Source organism: Ranitomeya variabilis, chromosome 2, assembly GCF_051348905.1.
Source record: "Ranitomeya variabilis isolate aRanVar5 chromosome 2, aRanVar5.hap1, whole genome shotgun sequence".
NCBI lineage: Eukaryota > Metazoa > Chordata > Amphibia > Anura > Dendrobatidae > Ranitomeya > Ranitomeya variabilis.
The window spans coordinates 906,269,424-906,284,877 of NC_135233.1; the positions used below are offsets into that span (position 1 = coordinate 906,269,424).

General features: G+C 46.5%; 1 protein-coding gene across 6 annotated transcripts in view; it reads right to left on the bottom strand.

Annotated features, from left to right (window-relative positions):
- The window catches only part of ECT2 (epithelial cell transforming 2), a 145,121-nt gene that overhangs the window by 94,429 nt on the left and 35,238 nt on the right, over positions 1 to 15,454 (bottom strand). For all 6 annotated transcript variants that reach the window (XM_077290521.1, XM_077290519.1, XM_077290520.1 and 3 more), the window contains 2 exons: positions 14,928 to 15,035; positions 1,654 to 1,727 (listed from right to left, as the gene is read on the bottom strand). In XM_077290521.1, the coding sequence (XP_077146636.1) occupies positions 1,654 to 1,727; positions 14,928 to 15,035 (182 nt within the window). The remainder of the gene's footprint in view (positions 1 to 1,653; positions 1,728 to 14,927; positions 15,036 to 15,454) is intronic.

The following is a 15,454-nucleotide window of genomic DNA, read 5'->3' on the forward strand; positions in this document are numbered from 1 at the left end:
TCATTAGAGACTTTAGTGAGGGCAGTTTCAGTAGAGTGTAAAGAGCGGAAGCCAGATTGAAGAGGGTCAAGAAGAGAGTTATCTGAGAGATAGCGGGTAAGACGGGAGTGGACCAGGCGTTCCAGGAGTTTAGAGATGAAGGGAAGATTAGAGACAGGTCTATAATTAGTGGCACAGTTTTGGTCGAGGGAGGGTTTAACCAGTCAGACCCGAACATCCAGGGATCCGCCCATCTTTATCTGACAGGCCTCCTGAGTAAGATCACTGAACCAGTTCTGAATGATACTTGCATTACACTGAGTAGCAAAAAATGGTTGCACATCCAATTGGAAGAGTGTTTCAAGTGGGGTACCACAAGACTGTCTTGGCCCCAGTGTTGTTTAACATTTTTATAAAAGATCTATAGAAGGGAACTGAAAATAAACTAATCAAATTTGCAGACGATGCAAAGCTAGGAGGGATAGCGGACACTAGAGAAGACAAAGAATTCAGAAGGATCTAGATAAATTTGAACAATGGGCAGCGACTAATAGAATGCCATTCTAAGAGGAAATGCAAGATCCTACATATGGGCAAGAAAAACTAAAATTACATCTACAGCTACAACACTTGTGAAAAAGACTTGGGTATACTAATCGATCACAGACTGCACATGAGTCAACAGTGTGATGTAGCAGCAAAAAAGTTCTAGGATGTATTAAGAGAAGCATAGTCTAGGATCACGTGAAATAATTATCCCCTTTTACTGCTCCTTGGTCAGGCCTCATCTGGAATACTGTGTCCAGTTCTGGGCACCACATTTTATAAAACAGAGACACACACACACAGCTACCAGGATGGTGAACGGACTGCAAACTATGTCCTACGTGAAACAGATAAATGATCTCTGAATGTTTTGCTTGCAAAAAAGAAGGCCAAGAGGAGACACAAGAGCCATCTACAAATATCTGAAGGGACGTCACAGTGTGGATGGATCACCATTCTCATTTGCACATAGAAACACGATTAAGCAATGGAATGAAATTGAAAGGGAGAAGATACAGATTAGAGATTATAAAAAAAACTGACAATGAGGATGATCGAGGAGTGGAAGAGGCTGCCACAATAGGTGGCGAGTTCTCCTTCAATGGAAGTCTTCAAAACAGAAGCTATACAGACATCTGTCAGATATTTTAGTGAATCCTTGCATTGAGCAGTGAGTTAGACATGATGACGAAGGAGGTCCCTCACAACTCTTACATTCTATGATAGTATTACGCAATTGACCAGACAAATGAAAAATAACAGAAAAAGGGGGGGGGGGAAGAAGTTTAAAAACAATGGTGCCGAGGTATAATACACATATGGTAAGTGATTCAGTATTTTGTGCAGAATGACTGTTTAAGAGCATTAAGAACACATCACAAACAAGCTAAATTTACAACTAAAAGTACAATGTGTAAAAAAATTAGTCACTGGAATATGTACAAGCATTGTAGAGTTATTACAATACAAAGGGAACAGTCAGATTTGATAAATCGGACTTCAGTAAGAAAGAGTTAGGCTCCTAATAAATATTAATGAACGAAGTCATTTCATTAACATTTGGAGTTCCACATTTTCATGTATTTAACTACAAGGATACAGAACAGTTCACTAGAAGTCAATACTTACAACTCATTCCTTTTTTCCCATGCCTTTAATATCCAGTCAGCCTTCATGATGGGGGTTCCCAGACTAACCGCAACCTACAACCAAAACAACATTTGTGAAAGACAAGCTCATGTGTTTTGTACTTCTATTAAAAAAGGGGTTTTCCCACTTTTAGAAAAGTGGTCCCCAAACGTATTTTGGCATGTAAAATAAAACCAGATAAGATGTAGGCAACTGCAGCTCAATTCAGTAGACTGCAGCAGTGATGCAAGTATAGTCACTACTGTAGCCAAAATAAAGATGGACGCAGTAGCAGAAGCCATCAGATTTGTTATTTTACAGGTTAAAAAACACTTTTCTAAAAAGTGGAAAACCCCTCAAGAGCCAGGAATCTACATCAACTTAACATCACAGCCATCCTACTTTGCACCAGTGGTAGAAGCAGCTGTAGAATACTTGTTCCAGCGTCCACAGCATCATAAAGCCCAAGTCTTGTGTACCTTACTAGAATAGGAAAAGTGCCTATGCACAGGTCCTGCCATTGCCTTGGCAAAGAAAGCACCCAGCACAATACCATATGTTCATGTCCAATGTAAAATGTGCTGGGAAAAAGCAATTATATTGACATATATATTGTACTAGATGGTGGCCCGATTCTAACGCATCGAGTATTCTAGAATATGTATGCGTAGTACATTGCGCAGCCCACTTTGTATATTGCGCAGCCCACGTTGTATATTGCGCAGCCCACGTTGTATATTGCGCAGCCCACGTTGTATATTGCGCAGCCCACGTTGTATATTGCGCAGCCCACGTTGTATATTGCGCAGCCCACATAGTATATCGCACAGCCCACATAGTATATCGCACAGCCCACATAGTATATCGCAAAGCCCATGTAGTATATTGCCCAGCCACGTATACAGCACAGCCCATGTAGTATGCCAGAGGCAGCAAAGCAACCCCAAAACATCAGGGAACCTCCGCCATGTTTGACTGTAGGGACCGTGTTCTTTTCTTTGAATGCCTCTTTCTTTCTCCTGTAAACTCAATCTTACCCGGAGACCGCGCGTGACCGCTACGTCATCATCTCGCGAGATCGCAGCATGGAGCGTCGGGAGGAGCAGGAAAGGTCTGTTGTCGATCCGGGGGCCGACGGACGGTGAGTATCTAACGATTTTTTATTTTTTTAATTATTTTTAACATTAGATCGTTTTACTATTCATGCCGCATAGGCAGCATGAATAGTAAAAAGTTGGTCACACAGGGTTAATAGCAGCGGTAACGGAGTGCATTACACCGCGGCATAACGCGGTCCGTTACCGCTGTGTTATGGTCTGGTGATGTAGGAGCGACATGCGACTAGCTCTGAGCAGGTGGTAACTATACAGACCGCAGTTCCTGATCTTAACACAGACACTAGCAGTAGCCGTGGGATGTTCCTGTCACTCCCTGGACACCTCGTCACAGCCGGAGAACTAGCTACCCCTAAAGGTAGAAACAGGAAAGCCATCTTGCCTCAGAGAAAATCCCCAAAGGATAGGACAGCCCCCCACAAATAATGACTGAGAGGAGAAGGAAATGACATGCGTAGTATGAAACAAGATTTAGCAAAGGAGGCCACTACTAGCTAGAAAGAATTAGTACAGGACAGAACACTGTGCGGTCAGTAATAAAAACTAGAAAAAGTCCACCGCAGAGAAATTCAAAAATCTCCACACCTGACTAAAGGTGTGGAGGGCAAACTCTGCTGCCCAGAGCTTCCAGCTTAGCTGAATAGGTTCATACTGATAAGCTGGACAAATGAGCAAAACATAGAAAGTGCTGAACAACAAAGTCCACAACAAGTGAACTGCAAAAGGACAAGCAAGGACAGCTTTGCTGAACTGGTCAGAGTGTCAGGGAAATCCAAAGAGCCGTGACTCCAGGCTGGAACAATTGACAACTGGCATTGAATGAGGGAACAGGCCAGACTAATATAGCCGAGCCAGAAAGACGATCAGTGAAAACAGCTGCTGATGCTAAATCCCAGAAGCAGCCATACCACTCAAAACCACAGGAGGGAGCCCAAGAACAGAATTCACAAAAATGCCACTTACAACCACCGGAGGGAGCCCAAGAGCGGAATTCACAACACCGCTGCCATTAACCCTGTGTGAGGGCAGACTGGAGGGGAGTACGGTGCGGGCAGGAAGGAGCAGCCATTTTTCCGCCGGACTGTGCCCGTCGCTGATTGGTCGTGGCTGTTTTGCCACGACCAATCAGCGACTTTGATTCCATGACAGACAGAGGCCGCGACCAATGAATATCCGCGACAGACAGACAGACAGAAGGACAGACAGAAAGACGGAAGTGACCCTTAGACAATTATATAGTAGATGTTTTGTTGGGTTAACTCAATCAAAAACAGACACTTACAGCTTTAGGTAAAGCTTCTTCAGTTATCTTAAATGGGTTGTCCAGTTTTAAAGGCAGTGTTTCTCAACTCCGGTCCTCAAGACCCCGCAACAGGTCATGTTTTCAGGATTTCCTTAGTATTGCATAGGCGATGGAATTAATGCTTGAGCAGGTGATGAAATTATCACCTGTGCAATACTAAGGAAATCCTGAAAACATGACCTGTTGTGGGGTCTTGAGGACTGGAGTTGAGAAACACTGCTTAAAGGGAATCTGTTACCCCTTTTTTTCAATGAGATAAAAATATTGTTCAATTTAGTGTGAGCTCTGCATTACCACAGTACCTTTCATACCCCGATTCCCCACCTTTGCTGAGAAAATACCTTTGTAATCTCTCCGGCGTCCTATGTAAATTACCCCGGTCCGATGGGCGGGCCTATTCGCCGTCTCTCCCCCAGCTCCTCGGCGTGCTGGACGTAACGAGATCTGTGAATAGCACAGATCCCGTACAGTTTCTGCACGTGCGCATTGAATTGGCCTCTAGCGCCTACGCAGTATGCTTTGACCAACTGTGAGCAAAGCATAAAATAGGGATTTTTGTGTACTCACCGTAAAATCCTTTTCTCCGAGCCACTCAATGGGGGACACAGAACCATGGGTGTTATGCTGCTGTTGCTAGGAGGCTGACACTAAGTTGAGACAAAAAAGTTAGCTCCTCCCCTGCAGTATACACCCTCATGCTGGCTTCCAGAGACCCAGTTCAGTGTAAAAGCAGTAGGAGATCATTAACAACATATTACATAATATTAGAGTATAACGTCAGAGTAAGCCAAAAAAGGAACAAGCCATAAGGCTAACGGGGTGGCTGCGGTGTCCCCCAATGAGTCGCTCGGAGAAAAGGATTTTACGGTGAGTACACAAAAATCCATATTTCTCCTTCGCCACATTGGGGGACACAGAACCATGGGACGTCCCAAAGCAGTCCCTGGGTGGGGAACAATATAACCAAATAACTGTGTACCAACTGACTATAAATGCGCAACGGCCGCTTGCAGAATACTTCTGCCGAGGGCCGCATCCGCAGAAGATTGAGTGTGGACATTGTAGTGCTTAGTGAAAGTATGCAGGCTGGACCATGTTGGGGCCTTGCAAACCTGCTCTGCCGACGCCTGGTGCCGAATGGCCCAGGAGGCACCCACCGACCGAGTGGAGTGTGCCCTAATCCCCGCCGGGATAGGTCAGCCCCTGACCCGATAAGATTCTTGAATAGCTGATCGGATCCATCTGGCTATCGTGGCTTTAGAAGCGGCTAAACCCTTTCAGTGACCCTCAGGGAGCACAAAGAGGAGTCCGATTTGTGGAAGGGGGCAGTCCTAGAAATGTACCTCCTGAGAGCCCTTACCACGTCCAAGGTGTGAAGGGCCTTTTCAACCCTATGTCTTGGCTGTGGGCAGAAGGAGGGAAGAACGATATCTTCATTAAGGTGGAAGGATGAAACCACCTTGGGAAGAAAAGACAGAAGGACGTAGGACCACTTTGTCCTGGTGGAAGGAAAGGAAGGGCGCCCGGCAGGACAGGGCGGCCAACTCAGACTCGCCTGATAGAGGTTACTGCCACAAGGAAGGCGACCTTCCAGGAGAGAACAATCAGCGAGACATATTGCAGAGGTTCAAAAGGGGACTCCTGAAGAACACTCAGGACCAAATTGAGATCCCAGGTCTCTAACAGCATTCTATAGGGGGTACTACGTGGGAGACCCCCTGAACAAAAGTCCTGACTTGCAAGTTAGCAGCAATCTTACGTTGGAACAACACGGATAATGCAGAGATCTGACCCTTGAGGGAACTGAGCGCCAGACCAGAATTCAAGCCAGACTGGAGAAATTCCAGAATGGAGGGAATTGAAAAAACGAGGAGGACGTCAACGGAGCCTGCATCATGAGAAGGCGGCTTTCCAGGTGCGGTGATAGATGCGAGCGGAAGACGTCTTGCGAGCGCTTATCATGGTGGCAATGACTTGCTGGGAGAAACAAGCTTGAGTTAGGATCCAGGTTTCAACAGCCAAGCCGTTAAACGTAGGGCCCCTGAGATCTGGTGGTAGATCGGCCCTTGGCGAAGCAGATCTGAGCGATCTGGTAGCTGCCAGGGAACGTCGGATACGAGTTGAACGAGCTCCGCGTACCACGCGCGACGTAGCCAATCCGGGGCGACTAGGATCAAAGGAACCCCCTCCATCTTGATTTTTCGGATTACCTTCGGTAGTAAAGGAAGCGGAACCGATGCCATGGGGATATCAGTGCATCCACGCCGATGGCCTGGGGATCCCGAGAACGTGCTTTGAAATTGGGAACTTTTGCGTTCAGTCTGGACACCATCAGATCCACGTCCGGAGTCCCCCAGCGAAGGCAAATCTGCTGGAAGACCTCCGGATGGAGTTCCCACTCCCCCGAGGCGAGACCCTGAAGGCTGAGAAAATCCACCGCCCAGTTCTCGACGCCTGGAATGTGCACTGCAGAAATGGTGGAGCGGTTGTTCTCGGCCCAATGGAGAATGTGGGAGACCTCCCGTATCGCCGCCCTGCTGCAGGTACCCCCCTGATGGTTTATGTATGCCACAGCTGTGACGTTGTCTGATTGAATTCGAATTGGGTGACCAGCGAGGAGGAAGTGGAAACGTCTCAAAGCAAATCTGATCGCTCGAATCTCCAAGATGTTTATCGGAAGTCTCGACTCCCGAATCGTCCAACGCCCCTGGGCAGTATGGTGGCAAAATACTGCTCCCCAACAGAGGAGACTGGCGTCGGTAGTCACCACCAGCCAGTGAATTGGGAGAAAAGACCTCCCCTGGCTGAGAGAGGATTCCAAAGTCCACCATTTGAGCGCTTGCCTGATCCACGGGGACAGGGCCGATCGAGGGATAAGGGACTCCTGTCCCAATTGTCCAGCAGAGCCTGTTGTAAGGGGCGGAGATGCAGTTGGGAGAAGGGAACCGCTTCCATTGCGGCCACCATTTTCCCCAGGATCCTCATGGCAAACCGAATGGAATGAGGAAAGACAACAAAGCATCCGGGTTCCCTGCTAAAGCGCTTGGGCCTTGGACCGAGGAAGCAGGACCAGCCCCTTGGACGTGTCCAGGATCATACCTAGGAAGGAGATCCGTTGGGCTGGAACGGGGGAGGACTTGTCCAAGTTGATCAGCCAGCCCAGGCGTGAAAGAATATCCAAGGAAATGCGGACGCTTGCTTCGCAGGCATGATAGACGACCTCCTGATCTAAGGTCCGTCCTAAGTATGGCAACACGACCACTCCTCGGGAGTGAAAGGCCATGACATTTGTTAAAACCCTGGGCATGGTGGCAAGGCCAAAGTGTAAGGCCGTGAATTGAAGATGGTCCTCCTGGATGGCAAAACGCAGGAACCTTTGATGTGGCGGGAAGACTGGGATATGGAAATAAGCATCTTTGATGTCTATTGATGCTAGAAACTCTCCTCTCACCATTGAGATGACTGACCAAAGGGATTCCATTCTGAAGTGCCAGACCATTACATACTTGTTTAGGAGCTTTAGATCCAAAATAGGGCGCAACGTCCCGTCCTTTTTTGGAACGACGAAGAGGTTTGAGTAAAAACCTCTGAATCGCTCGTGTTCTGGAACCGGAACAATGACCCCGTTTCGGCAGAAATTCGATGGTGCGGTGAAGTGCGCAAGAATGAGCTCCTGAACTTGGGAGACGAGAGGGGAAAAACCGTGCCGGAGGGGAGGCGGAGAATTCTATTTTGTAACCAGAAGACACCAGGTCTCTGACCCATTCGTCGTGGATGACGGAAAGCCAGACTTGTTGAAAGAGAAGCAGGCATCTGCCTACTTTGGTGGTGTCGACCGGAAAACTCCCCGAGTCATTCTGAAGGAAATCTGGAGGGCCTGGATCCCCTGGTTCTGGGTTGCCTAGGCTTACCTCGCCAGGACTGATTCAGCCTGTATGAGGGCCGAGGGTCTCTCTCTGTACGTGGAGATCGTTTTGATCTGGACGAGGCTGTGGAGGTGGACCAAAATGGGCTACTGTGAAAGGGCCGTAAGCGAAAATGTTGCTGATGCTGAAAAGCAGTTTTAGGCCTGTGCTGCGGGAGGAATTTGCTTTTCCCTCCTGTAGCATCGGAAATAAGCTGGTCTAATTTTTCTCCAAACAGACGTCTGCTATGAAAAAGGCAGAGAAATCAAAGACTTTAGAAGAGGAATCTGCGCGCCACTCTCTAAGCCATAGTGCTCTCCTAATGGTGACGGCGTTTGAGGCAGCAATTGCAACACAGTTTTCTGCATCTAAAGACGCATACATCACATAGTCTCCAGCCATAGCAATTTTTTTGTCGAGATACGCCGCCTCAGACGGAAGAGCCTGGTCCTGAATGGATTTTGCAAGGGCATCTGCCCAGAAAACCATTGCTTTTGCGATCCATGCCACAGCGAAGGAAGGGGATAGAGAGGAACCTGAGGTTTCATATACTGAGCGAGCCAGGAAATCTATTTGGCGTTCTGTGGGATTTTTAATCGAAGCCCCATCAGGTACGGATAAAAGCGTTTTGGTAGCCAAATGCGATACAGGAGGATCTACTAGTGGGGGTTCCATCCAATCTTTGACAAGATCTGCGGAAAAGGGATACTTCGATTCCAGGGCCTTTTTTCCCGTAAAGCGCTTATCCGGTCGCTCCCTGTGTCGCCGGACTATATCTAAAAAAAATCCGGATGAGAGGCGAACACCCTATGGGATCGATTGGATCTTTTAAAAGATACCGCATGATCCAGAGCCGAATTAGGGTAATCATCAACCTTTAGCGCGTGATTGACAGCTTTAATGAGGGAAACCACAGTCTATTGAAACTCCGGAGAATCCGGGTCCAAGGATGCCTCAAACTCATACTCAGTCCTGATCGCTGCGAACCCCTAGAGAGGGTGAGCGAGAAGTGGAGCTACCAGAGGCTGAATGGCGTGGTGAATGCTCAAGAGAGGTAGTGCGGATCCGTTTTTTGGATGTCTGTACCTCATTCAGGTGAGAGCGGCCCCTGCCGGCCGATGATTCCCCTGTAAGGGAGGGGTCTCCAAACCCAGGTAGACGAGTGCCCTGCTTCCCAGAGGGGTCATGAAGGGATTCAATCGTTTTGGCCAACGAAGCCATGGATTGTGACACTGACGCGGCCCACTCGGGGGGGGGGCTAGATACACTGGGGACGGTAGCGGCGGAGGGCTCCTGGGCACATTGGGCATCACAGGCTGAGAAGAGAGGGGAGCTTTGAGGCCGAGGAGCCTGGCAGGTGGTACACGCAGTGAAAAAGGTGCTATGTACCTTTGTAGCCTTTTTAGCCCTTGACTGCGACATGATGTACCCCAATATAAGTAAAAAACACTGCTAGTGGAAGAGATGTGGGGTAAAGCTGCAGGGAAGCACCTAGTGCAGTTTCTTTACCCAGGTCCTGTGTCCCGCAATCTGATGATGATGGCGCTGAGCAGGGCTGTGGAGTCGGTAAGCCACAGTTGCGACTCAGACTCCTGGATTTTATCAGGTTCCGACTCCTTCATAAATGGCCAATTAGTAACAATAAATTTACTGTTGTAAAATATTAACATCGTGCTTATTCAGTTTCTCACCATCATATAAGTAATCAGACCACTTAGAGCAAAAACTAGATTTATTAGAATACAATTAGAATATAGCAAATAACTTTTATAAACTTTTCTAAACTCTTGTAAGTAAATATGCAATAAACACTTATACAGTTAAGAAATCTATAAATTTGTCCCCAGAAGAAGTATTGCCTCTGTCAGATCCTCCTTCATGGATGCCCTCAAATCTGATCTAATTATTTTGAGAGCAGAGAACAACCTATCTACACTAACTTGGGTTGGTGGCAAAGCAGTAACCACTCGGGCAACATCTCTGACAATGTCAGGATACAGAGGAATCGCTTGTTGCACTGTTATTTTTGATGAACGGTCAAATTTCTCAATTTTTTTTAGTGCACATGAAAAATTCTGCCGAAATGTACTGGCTGTGTTCTTTGATGGGGATGACTCTTCTTCTATGCAGGAACGCTTTGCACGGTCCTTGTGATCCAAATATTTTTCGAAATTAAATTCTTCATCAGTTGAGGGTGAAGATGTGGCAGGACGACCAAATTCTTCTTGTTTCTCCTGACTGTTCTGCAACCCTTTCATCCTTACTGCTATTTCAAACAGAGCTTCTTTTCCTTTAGTTAGCTGTTGATCATCTAGAAGAATCCGATGCATTGGGTCTACATAAACAGCTGCCAAAAGAATGTTATTTTGTAATAGTAGCTCCTCTCTCCGTTTCATTGATGTAGCAATGCCACTTGCAATTAACCCTCCTCTTTGGGACAGGCGAAACATCAGGTTCTTCCACTCCTTTAAGAAAATACCTGGAGTTAAGTCCTCTGCTTGTAATGTTTTAGTTACTGTAAATGGGTGCTCTAGCAATTTTTCCAGCTCAGTCACCTGATTCCACTGACTTTCATTTAGCGTCAGTTGAGGGTTAGCCATGTCTACAAGAAAGGTTTTCAGTTCAACCAAGCGCTGAATCATTAAGTAAGTACTGCCCCATCGTGTGGCTTGATCAATAATTGCCCCTTTTCCAGCACGTCTCTTCAAAATTGAGTCAACTTTAGGGGTTCTGGCAACAGTAGCCAATTTTCTCACCTTGCCAATCAGTGCAGCAGCATGCCCTTCTTGCAGACTGTCTCTTATAGCCAGCTGTAGCGTATACACAACACAGCCCATTTGATGAATTAAAGAACGTATTGACAGTTTCAACAAGATCATCTAAACTATCATGTTGCTGTTCATCTGAAGCAACTTCAGTTTGCTCCTCAGTTACAATACTGTGTTCCTCCATTTCAAACATTTCTGTGTCTCTGGACCCAGAATGTTCTTCTAGCTGCTGGTCACCGTCATTACTCTCATTCATTAGCTTAATAGTACTTATCATATTTGAAGCATTGTCAGTTACGACAGAAAGAACTTGCTCTCTTTTTTAAGTTCATAGTCTTGCAGAACCTTTTCCACCAAGACCTGGAGAAACTCACTGGTGTGATGAGCTTTGGTGTCTTTTACTGCCAATGTCTTGGTAACTACTTCATTTTTGTCACAAACAAATCGGACATTGATGGCAAAATAGTTCACTCTGTGACGTGTGCAGGCATCCATTTTAAGAAACAGAAAGCGTCCCTTGAGAGTTTTTTTAAGTTCTTCATTTTGTTTAAAAGCTTCTTCGATTACTAATTTTCTAATACTCTCTCTCTCCAGAGAAACACCAAGCTTGCGGGCCATTTCCCCATTCAGACACATAAAAGCTGGTCGTGAAAATAATGAAATAGGCACACTATCCTTTACAACAAGCTCTATGATCTGTTTTTTAAATGTATCTACTGTCATTGTCACAGTAACTTTGTCACTGACAAAATATCTTGCAACTGATGGCTGCAAAGTTCTCTGCTCCTTTGTTTGGCTGGAAGAGCTGGGCACTGGTTCATTGGTTTGGATGCAGTCTCTCATCCACTGCTTTCAGTACTTCTGGATGAAAGCGCTGTAAAATGTCTCTGGTAGGAGCATTTTTATCTTTGCCTGAATATGCACTGATCTTGGCTTCACAGCATTTGTTTTCGTCTGGATCATTTGTCATACACTGACAGACAATGTTTTCCATCTTGAGTGATGGTGAAATGTTCAAATACAGCTGATTTAATGTGACGCTTCTTTGACATTCTCAGGTTTTTAATTCTGCATTCACAATCCAAATGACAAGAGTGATGGGCGGGGCCTATCGGGATGAGGCCTGCACTAGGCCGAAGCCGGGGACTAAATTTATGGCTTCGCCCGGCGCGCACCCGCGGACCACCGGGAAAGATGCCGCGGAGCCCTGTGGAGTCCCTGCCGCTGTGGAGCCCCTCCTATGACTGCCGGAAAACGACCCCTTCTGGGTGGCACTTACCCCGATATGAAGGGGATGGCAGATGCCGCAGGACAGAGCTGTGCCTGGGGTAGTCAGGACGGTGCAGGGTTGGGGGAGCCTCCATCCACCATATCCTTAAAAGGGGGGTGGAGAGGAACCGTCCGCCTCCTTCCATCATCCGCTTTTTTCAGTGGTGATGCAGTGGGGGCTGCACGGACACCACGATGGAGAGTGCCTCTGAGCATCAGAGGGTATAACCTGGTGGGCAGGGCAAAATGGGAGGTGACACTCCATGTGCTCGTCTGTTAAGGGAGGAGGGGAGATCGGTGCCCTTAAAGGGGCCCGTCACCTAGAATCAGCTCAGGCAGTGGCATCCCACATCGCAGGAGAGGCGACACTCTCCGTGCTCGCCTGTTGTTGGTTTGGGGATATAGGAGCCTTGAAAGGTTCCGTCGCCCCTTCATCCGGGTAAAAAGTTAAATAGTAAAAAGAAATAATAAAATTATATATATATATATATATATATCTACTATATAATTGCCTAAGGGTACTTCCGTCTGTCCTTCTGTAACGGTTATTCGTTCGCTGATTGGTCTCGGCAGCTGCCTGTCATGGCTGCCGCGACCAATCAGCGACGCGCACAGTCCAGAAAAAATGGCCGCTTACTCCCCGCACTCACTGCCGGCGCGCCCGTATACACAGCTCACACAGGGTTAATGCCGGCGGTAACGGACCCCGTTATGCTGCGGGTAACGCACTCCGTTACCGCTGCTATTAACCCTGTGTGTCCCCAACTTTGTACTATTGACGCTGCCTATGCGGCATCAATAGTACAAAATGTAATGTTAAAAATAATAAATAAAAAAAAAAAACCTGCTATACTCACCCTCCGCCGCCTTTTTCGCTCCTCGCCACGCTCCCCGGACCGCTCCATTACAACCGTCAGCTTGCGGTTCGGTCCCGTCCCAGGGCTGGTGTGCGGCAAGGACCTGCCGTGACGTCACGGTCATGTGACCGCGACGTCTTCATAGGTCCTGCTCCCACCAGCCCTGGCACTTGCAATGGAACTCGGCTTCAGGAAAATGGCCGCCGCGATCTCGATCTGCGCATGCGCGGCATCCCGCGGCCATTTTCCTGAAGCCGAGCACTACCATCTGCACAGGATCCCAGGAAGAGGAGACACGGGACGCCGAGGAGCAGCGACAAGAATGGTGAGTATGATACACTACAAGGGGCCCTCGGATCGTTAGGTGAGTATGTTTATTTTTTATTTTTTGGCCCTGTGACATACGTGCCTCGGTAATATACTACGTCACTGGGCAATATCCTACGTGGCTCTGCTGTATACTACAAGGCTGGGCAATATACTACGTGGCTGGACAATATACTATGTGGCTCTGTGCAATATACAACGTAGCTGCGCAATATCCTATGTCGCTGTGCTGTATACTATGTAGCTGGGCAATACACTACGTGGCAGGGCAATATACTACGTCGCTGTGCTGTATACTATGTAGCTGGGCAATACACTACGTAAATGGCCAATATACTACGTGGACATACATATTCTAGAATACCCGATGCGTTAGAATCGGGATAGATATATATATATATATATATATATATATATATATATATATATATATATATATATATATATATATATATATATATATATATATATATATATATATATATATATATATATATATATATATAATTCTGGTCTGAATAGCAGACCCTGTGTGCCTCCCGCTGACTCCAAGCTTGAACTGGGCCTCAGGAAGCCAGCATGAGGGTGTATACTGCAGGGGAGGAGCTAATTTTTTTTTTTGTCTCAACTTAGTGTCAGCCTCCTAGCGACAGCAGCATAACACCCATGGTTCTGTGTCCCCCAATGTGGCGAAGGAGAAATTATTATTGCACATGCGCTGGCTTTTTACCCTATGCTCTGTGCCCAGGGAAGTATTGCTGTGGAAATCATGTGTTCCTGGACTTTGCATGGAAAGACTTCCGGGGCACAGAGCGTCATGGAAAATGCCGGCGCATGCGCAATAATGAGTTTTATGCTTTGCCCACTGTTGGGCAAAACATACTTTGCACGCACAAGAGGACATTTCAATGCGCAGGAAAACGACGCCAACGCAGTAAAGAAAATGCGTAGAGCAAGGCAGGAGGTGGGGAGAGACGGCGAATAGGCACCGCCCATTGGACCAGGGTAATTTACATAGGAAAACGGAGAGATTACAAAAGGTATTTTCTCAACAAAGGTGGAGAATATGGAAGGTACTGCGGTAAAGCAGAGCTCCCGCTAAATTGAACGATATTTTTATCGCATATCGAAAAAAAGGGGTGACAGATTCCCTTTAAGCTACAAGTCTGCAGTCATTCCGTGACTGCATACTTGTGAATCCTTACAACGTGCGCAGTGAGCATTCTCCAGAGGCGGCAGCGAGTAATATGCTTACTTCTGGCCAAACCTGACTAGACTGTTTATGGCCTCACAGGTATTGAGCGAGGCTGCATCCATCTAGTTGAAATGTGACCGGGAGTAAGCAGATCACACATTTGCTGTCATGTACCGCTTGCTGCTGGCACTGGAGGATCCTCACAGCAAGCACGTTGTGAGTATTCACAAGTCTGCAGTAAAAAAGTGACTGTAGACTTGTAGATTAAGACCAGACAACCCCTTCAAGACAAGCTAAATACATATCCTGTGCCTACGCAAGTTAGTTACCATCAAAGACCATCTTTATCTTTATTTTTTTTTATATAGTGCTAACATATTCCGCAGCGCTTTACAGTTTTGCACACATTGTTACCGCTGTCTCCGATAGGGCTCACAATCTAGAATCCCCATCAGTATGTCTTTGGAATCATTTTCACCAATAAGTATGAACAGAATTTACTAGAATACCATTTAGAAATGGAAGGGACACGCACCCTAAACTTATCTCCATGAGTAGAATTGGCAACTAGATGTGTCACTTTAGAGCTGAAGTCTTTTCGTATGGTTCCTCCCATATGATGGACTAAGGTCACCAACTTTACCTGAACACAAAAAGATACAAATTATTAAATGTACAACATAGTACATACAGTATACTCATGTCACACAATACTACCAATAAGTCATGTTTCTAATCATATTCTTTTAGGAAATGATGATCATTAGCAGAATTAAAGTGAACCAGTCATCAATTACATGACTGCAGACTAGCTGAGCTGTGCGAGAAGTTTGAGTGGAGCCACGCTTTAGATATGTCCCCATGTGCCCTGCTCTTAAAAAACCTTGTTTTCCACTGAAACTGCGAAGCACCCTAGAATGAAACAAGGTTCCCTATAATGAGGGAGCCTGTCCCAGATTCAGGTTACAGCAGTTACAAAATGGCTGGCACAAAACTGATGACATTATCTTTAAAAGCAGTACTCCGGTGACGATTTTTATCCTTTAGTCATTTTGTGTTGAG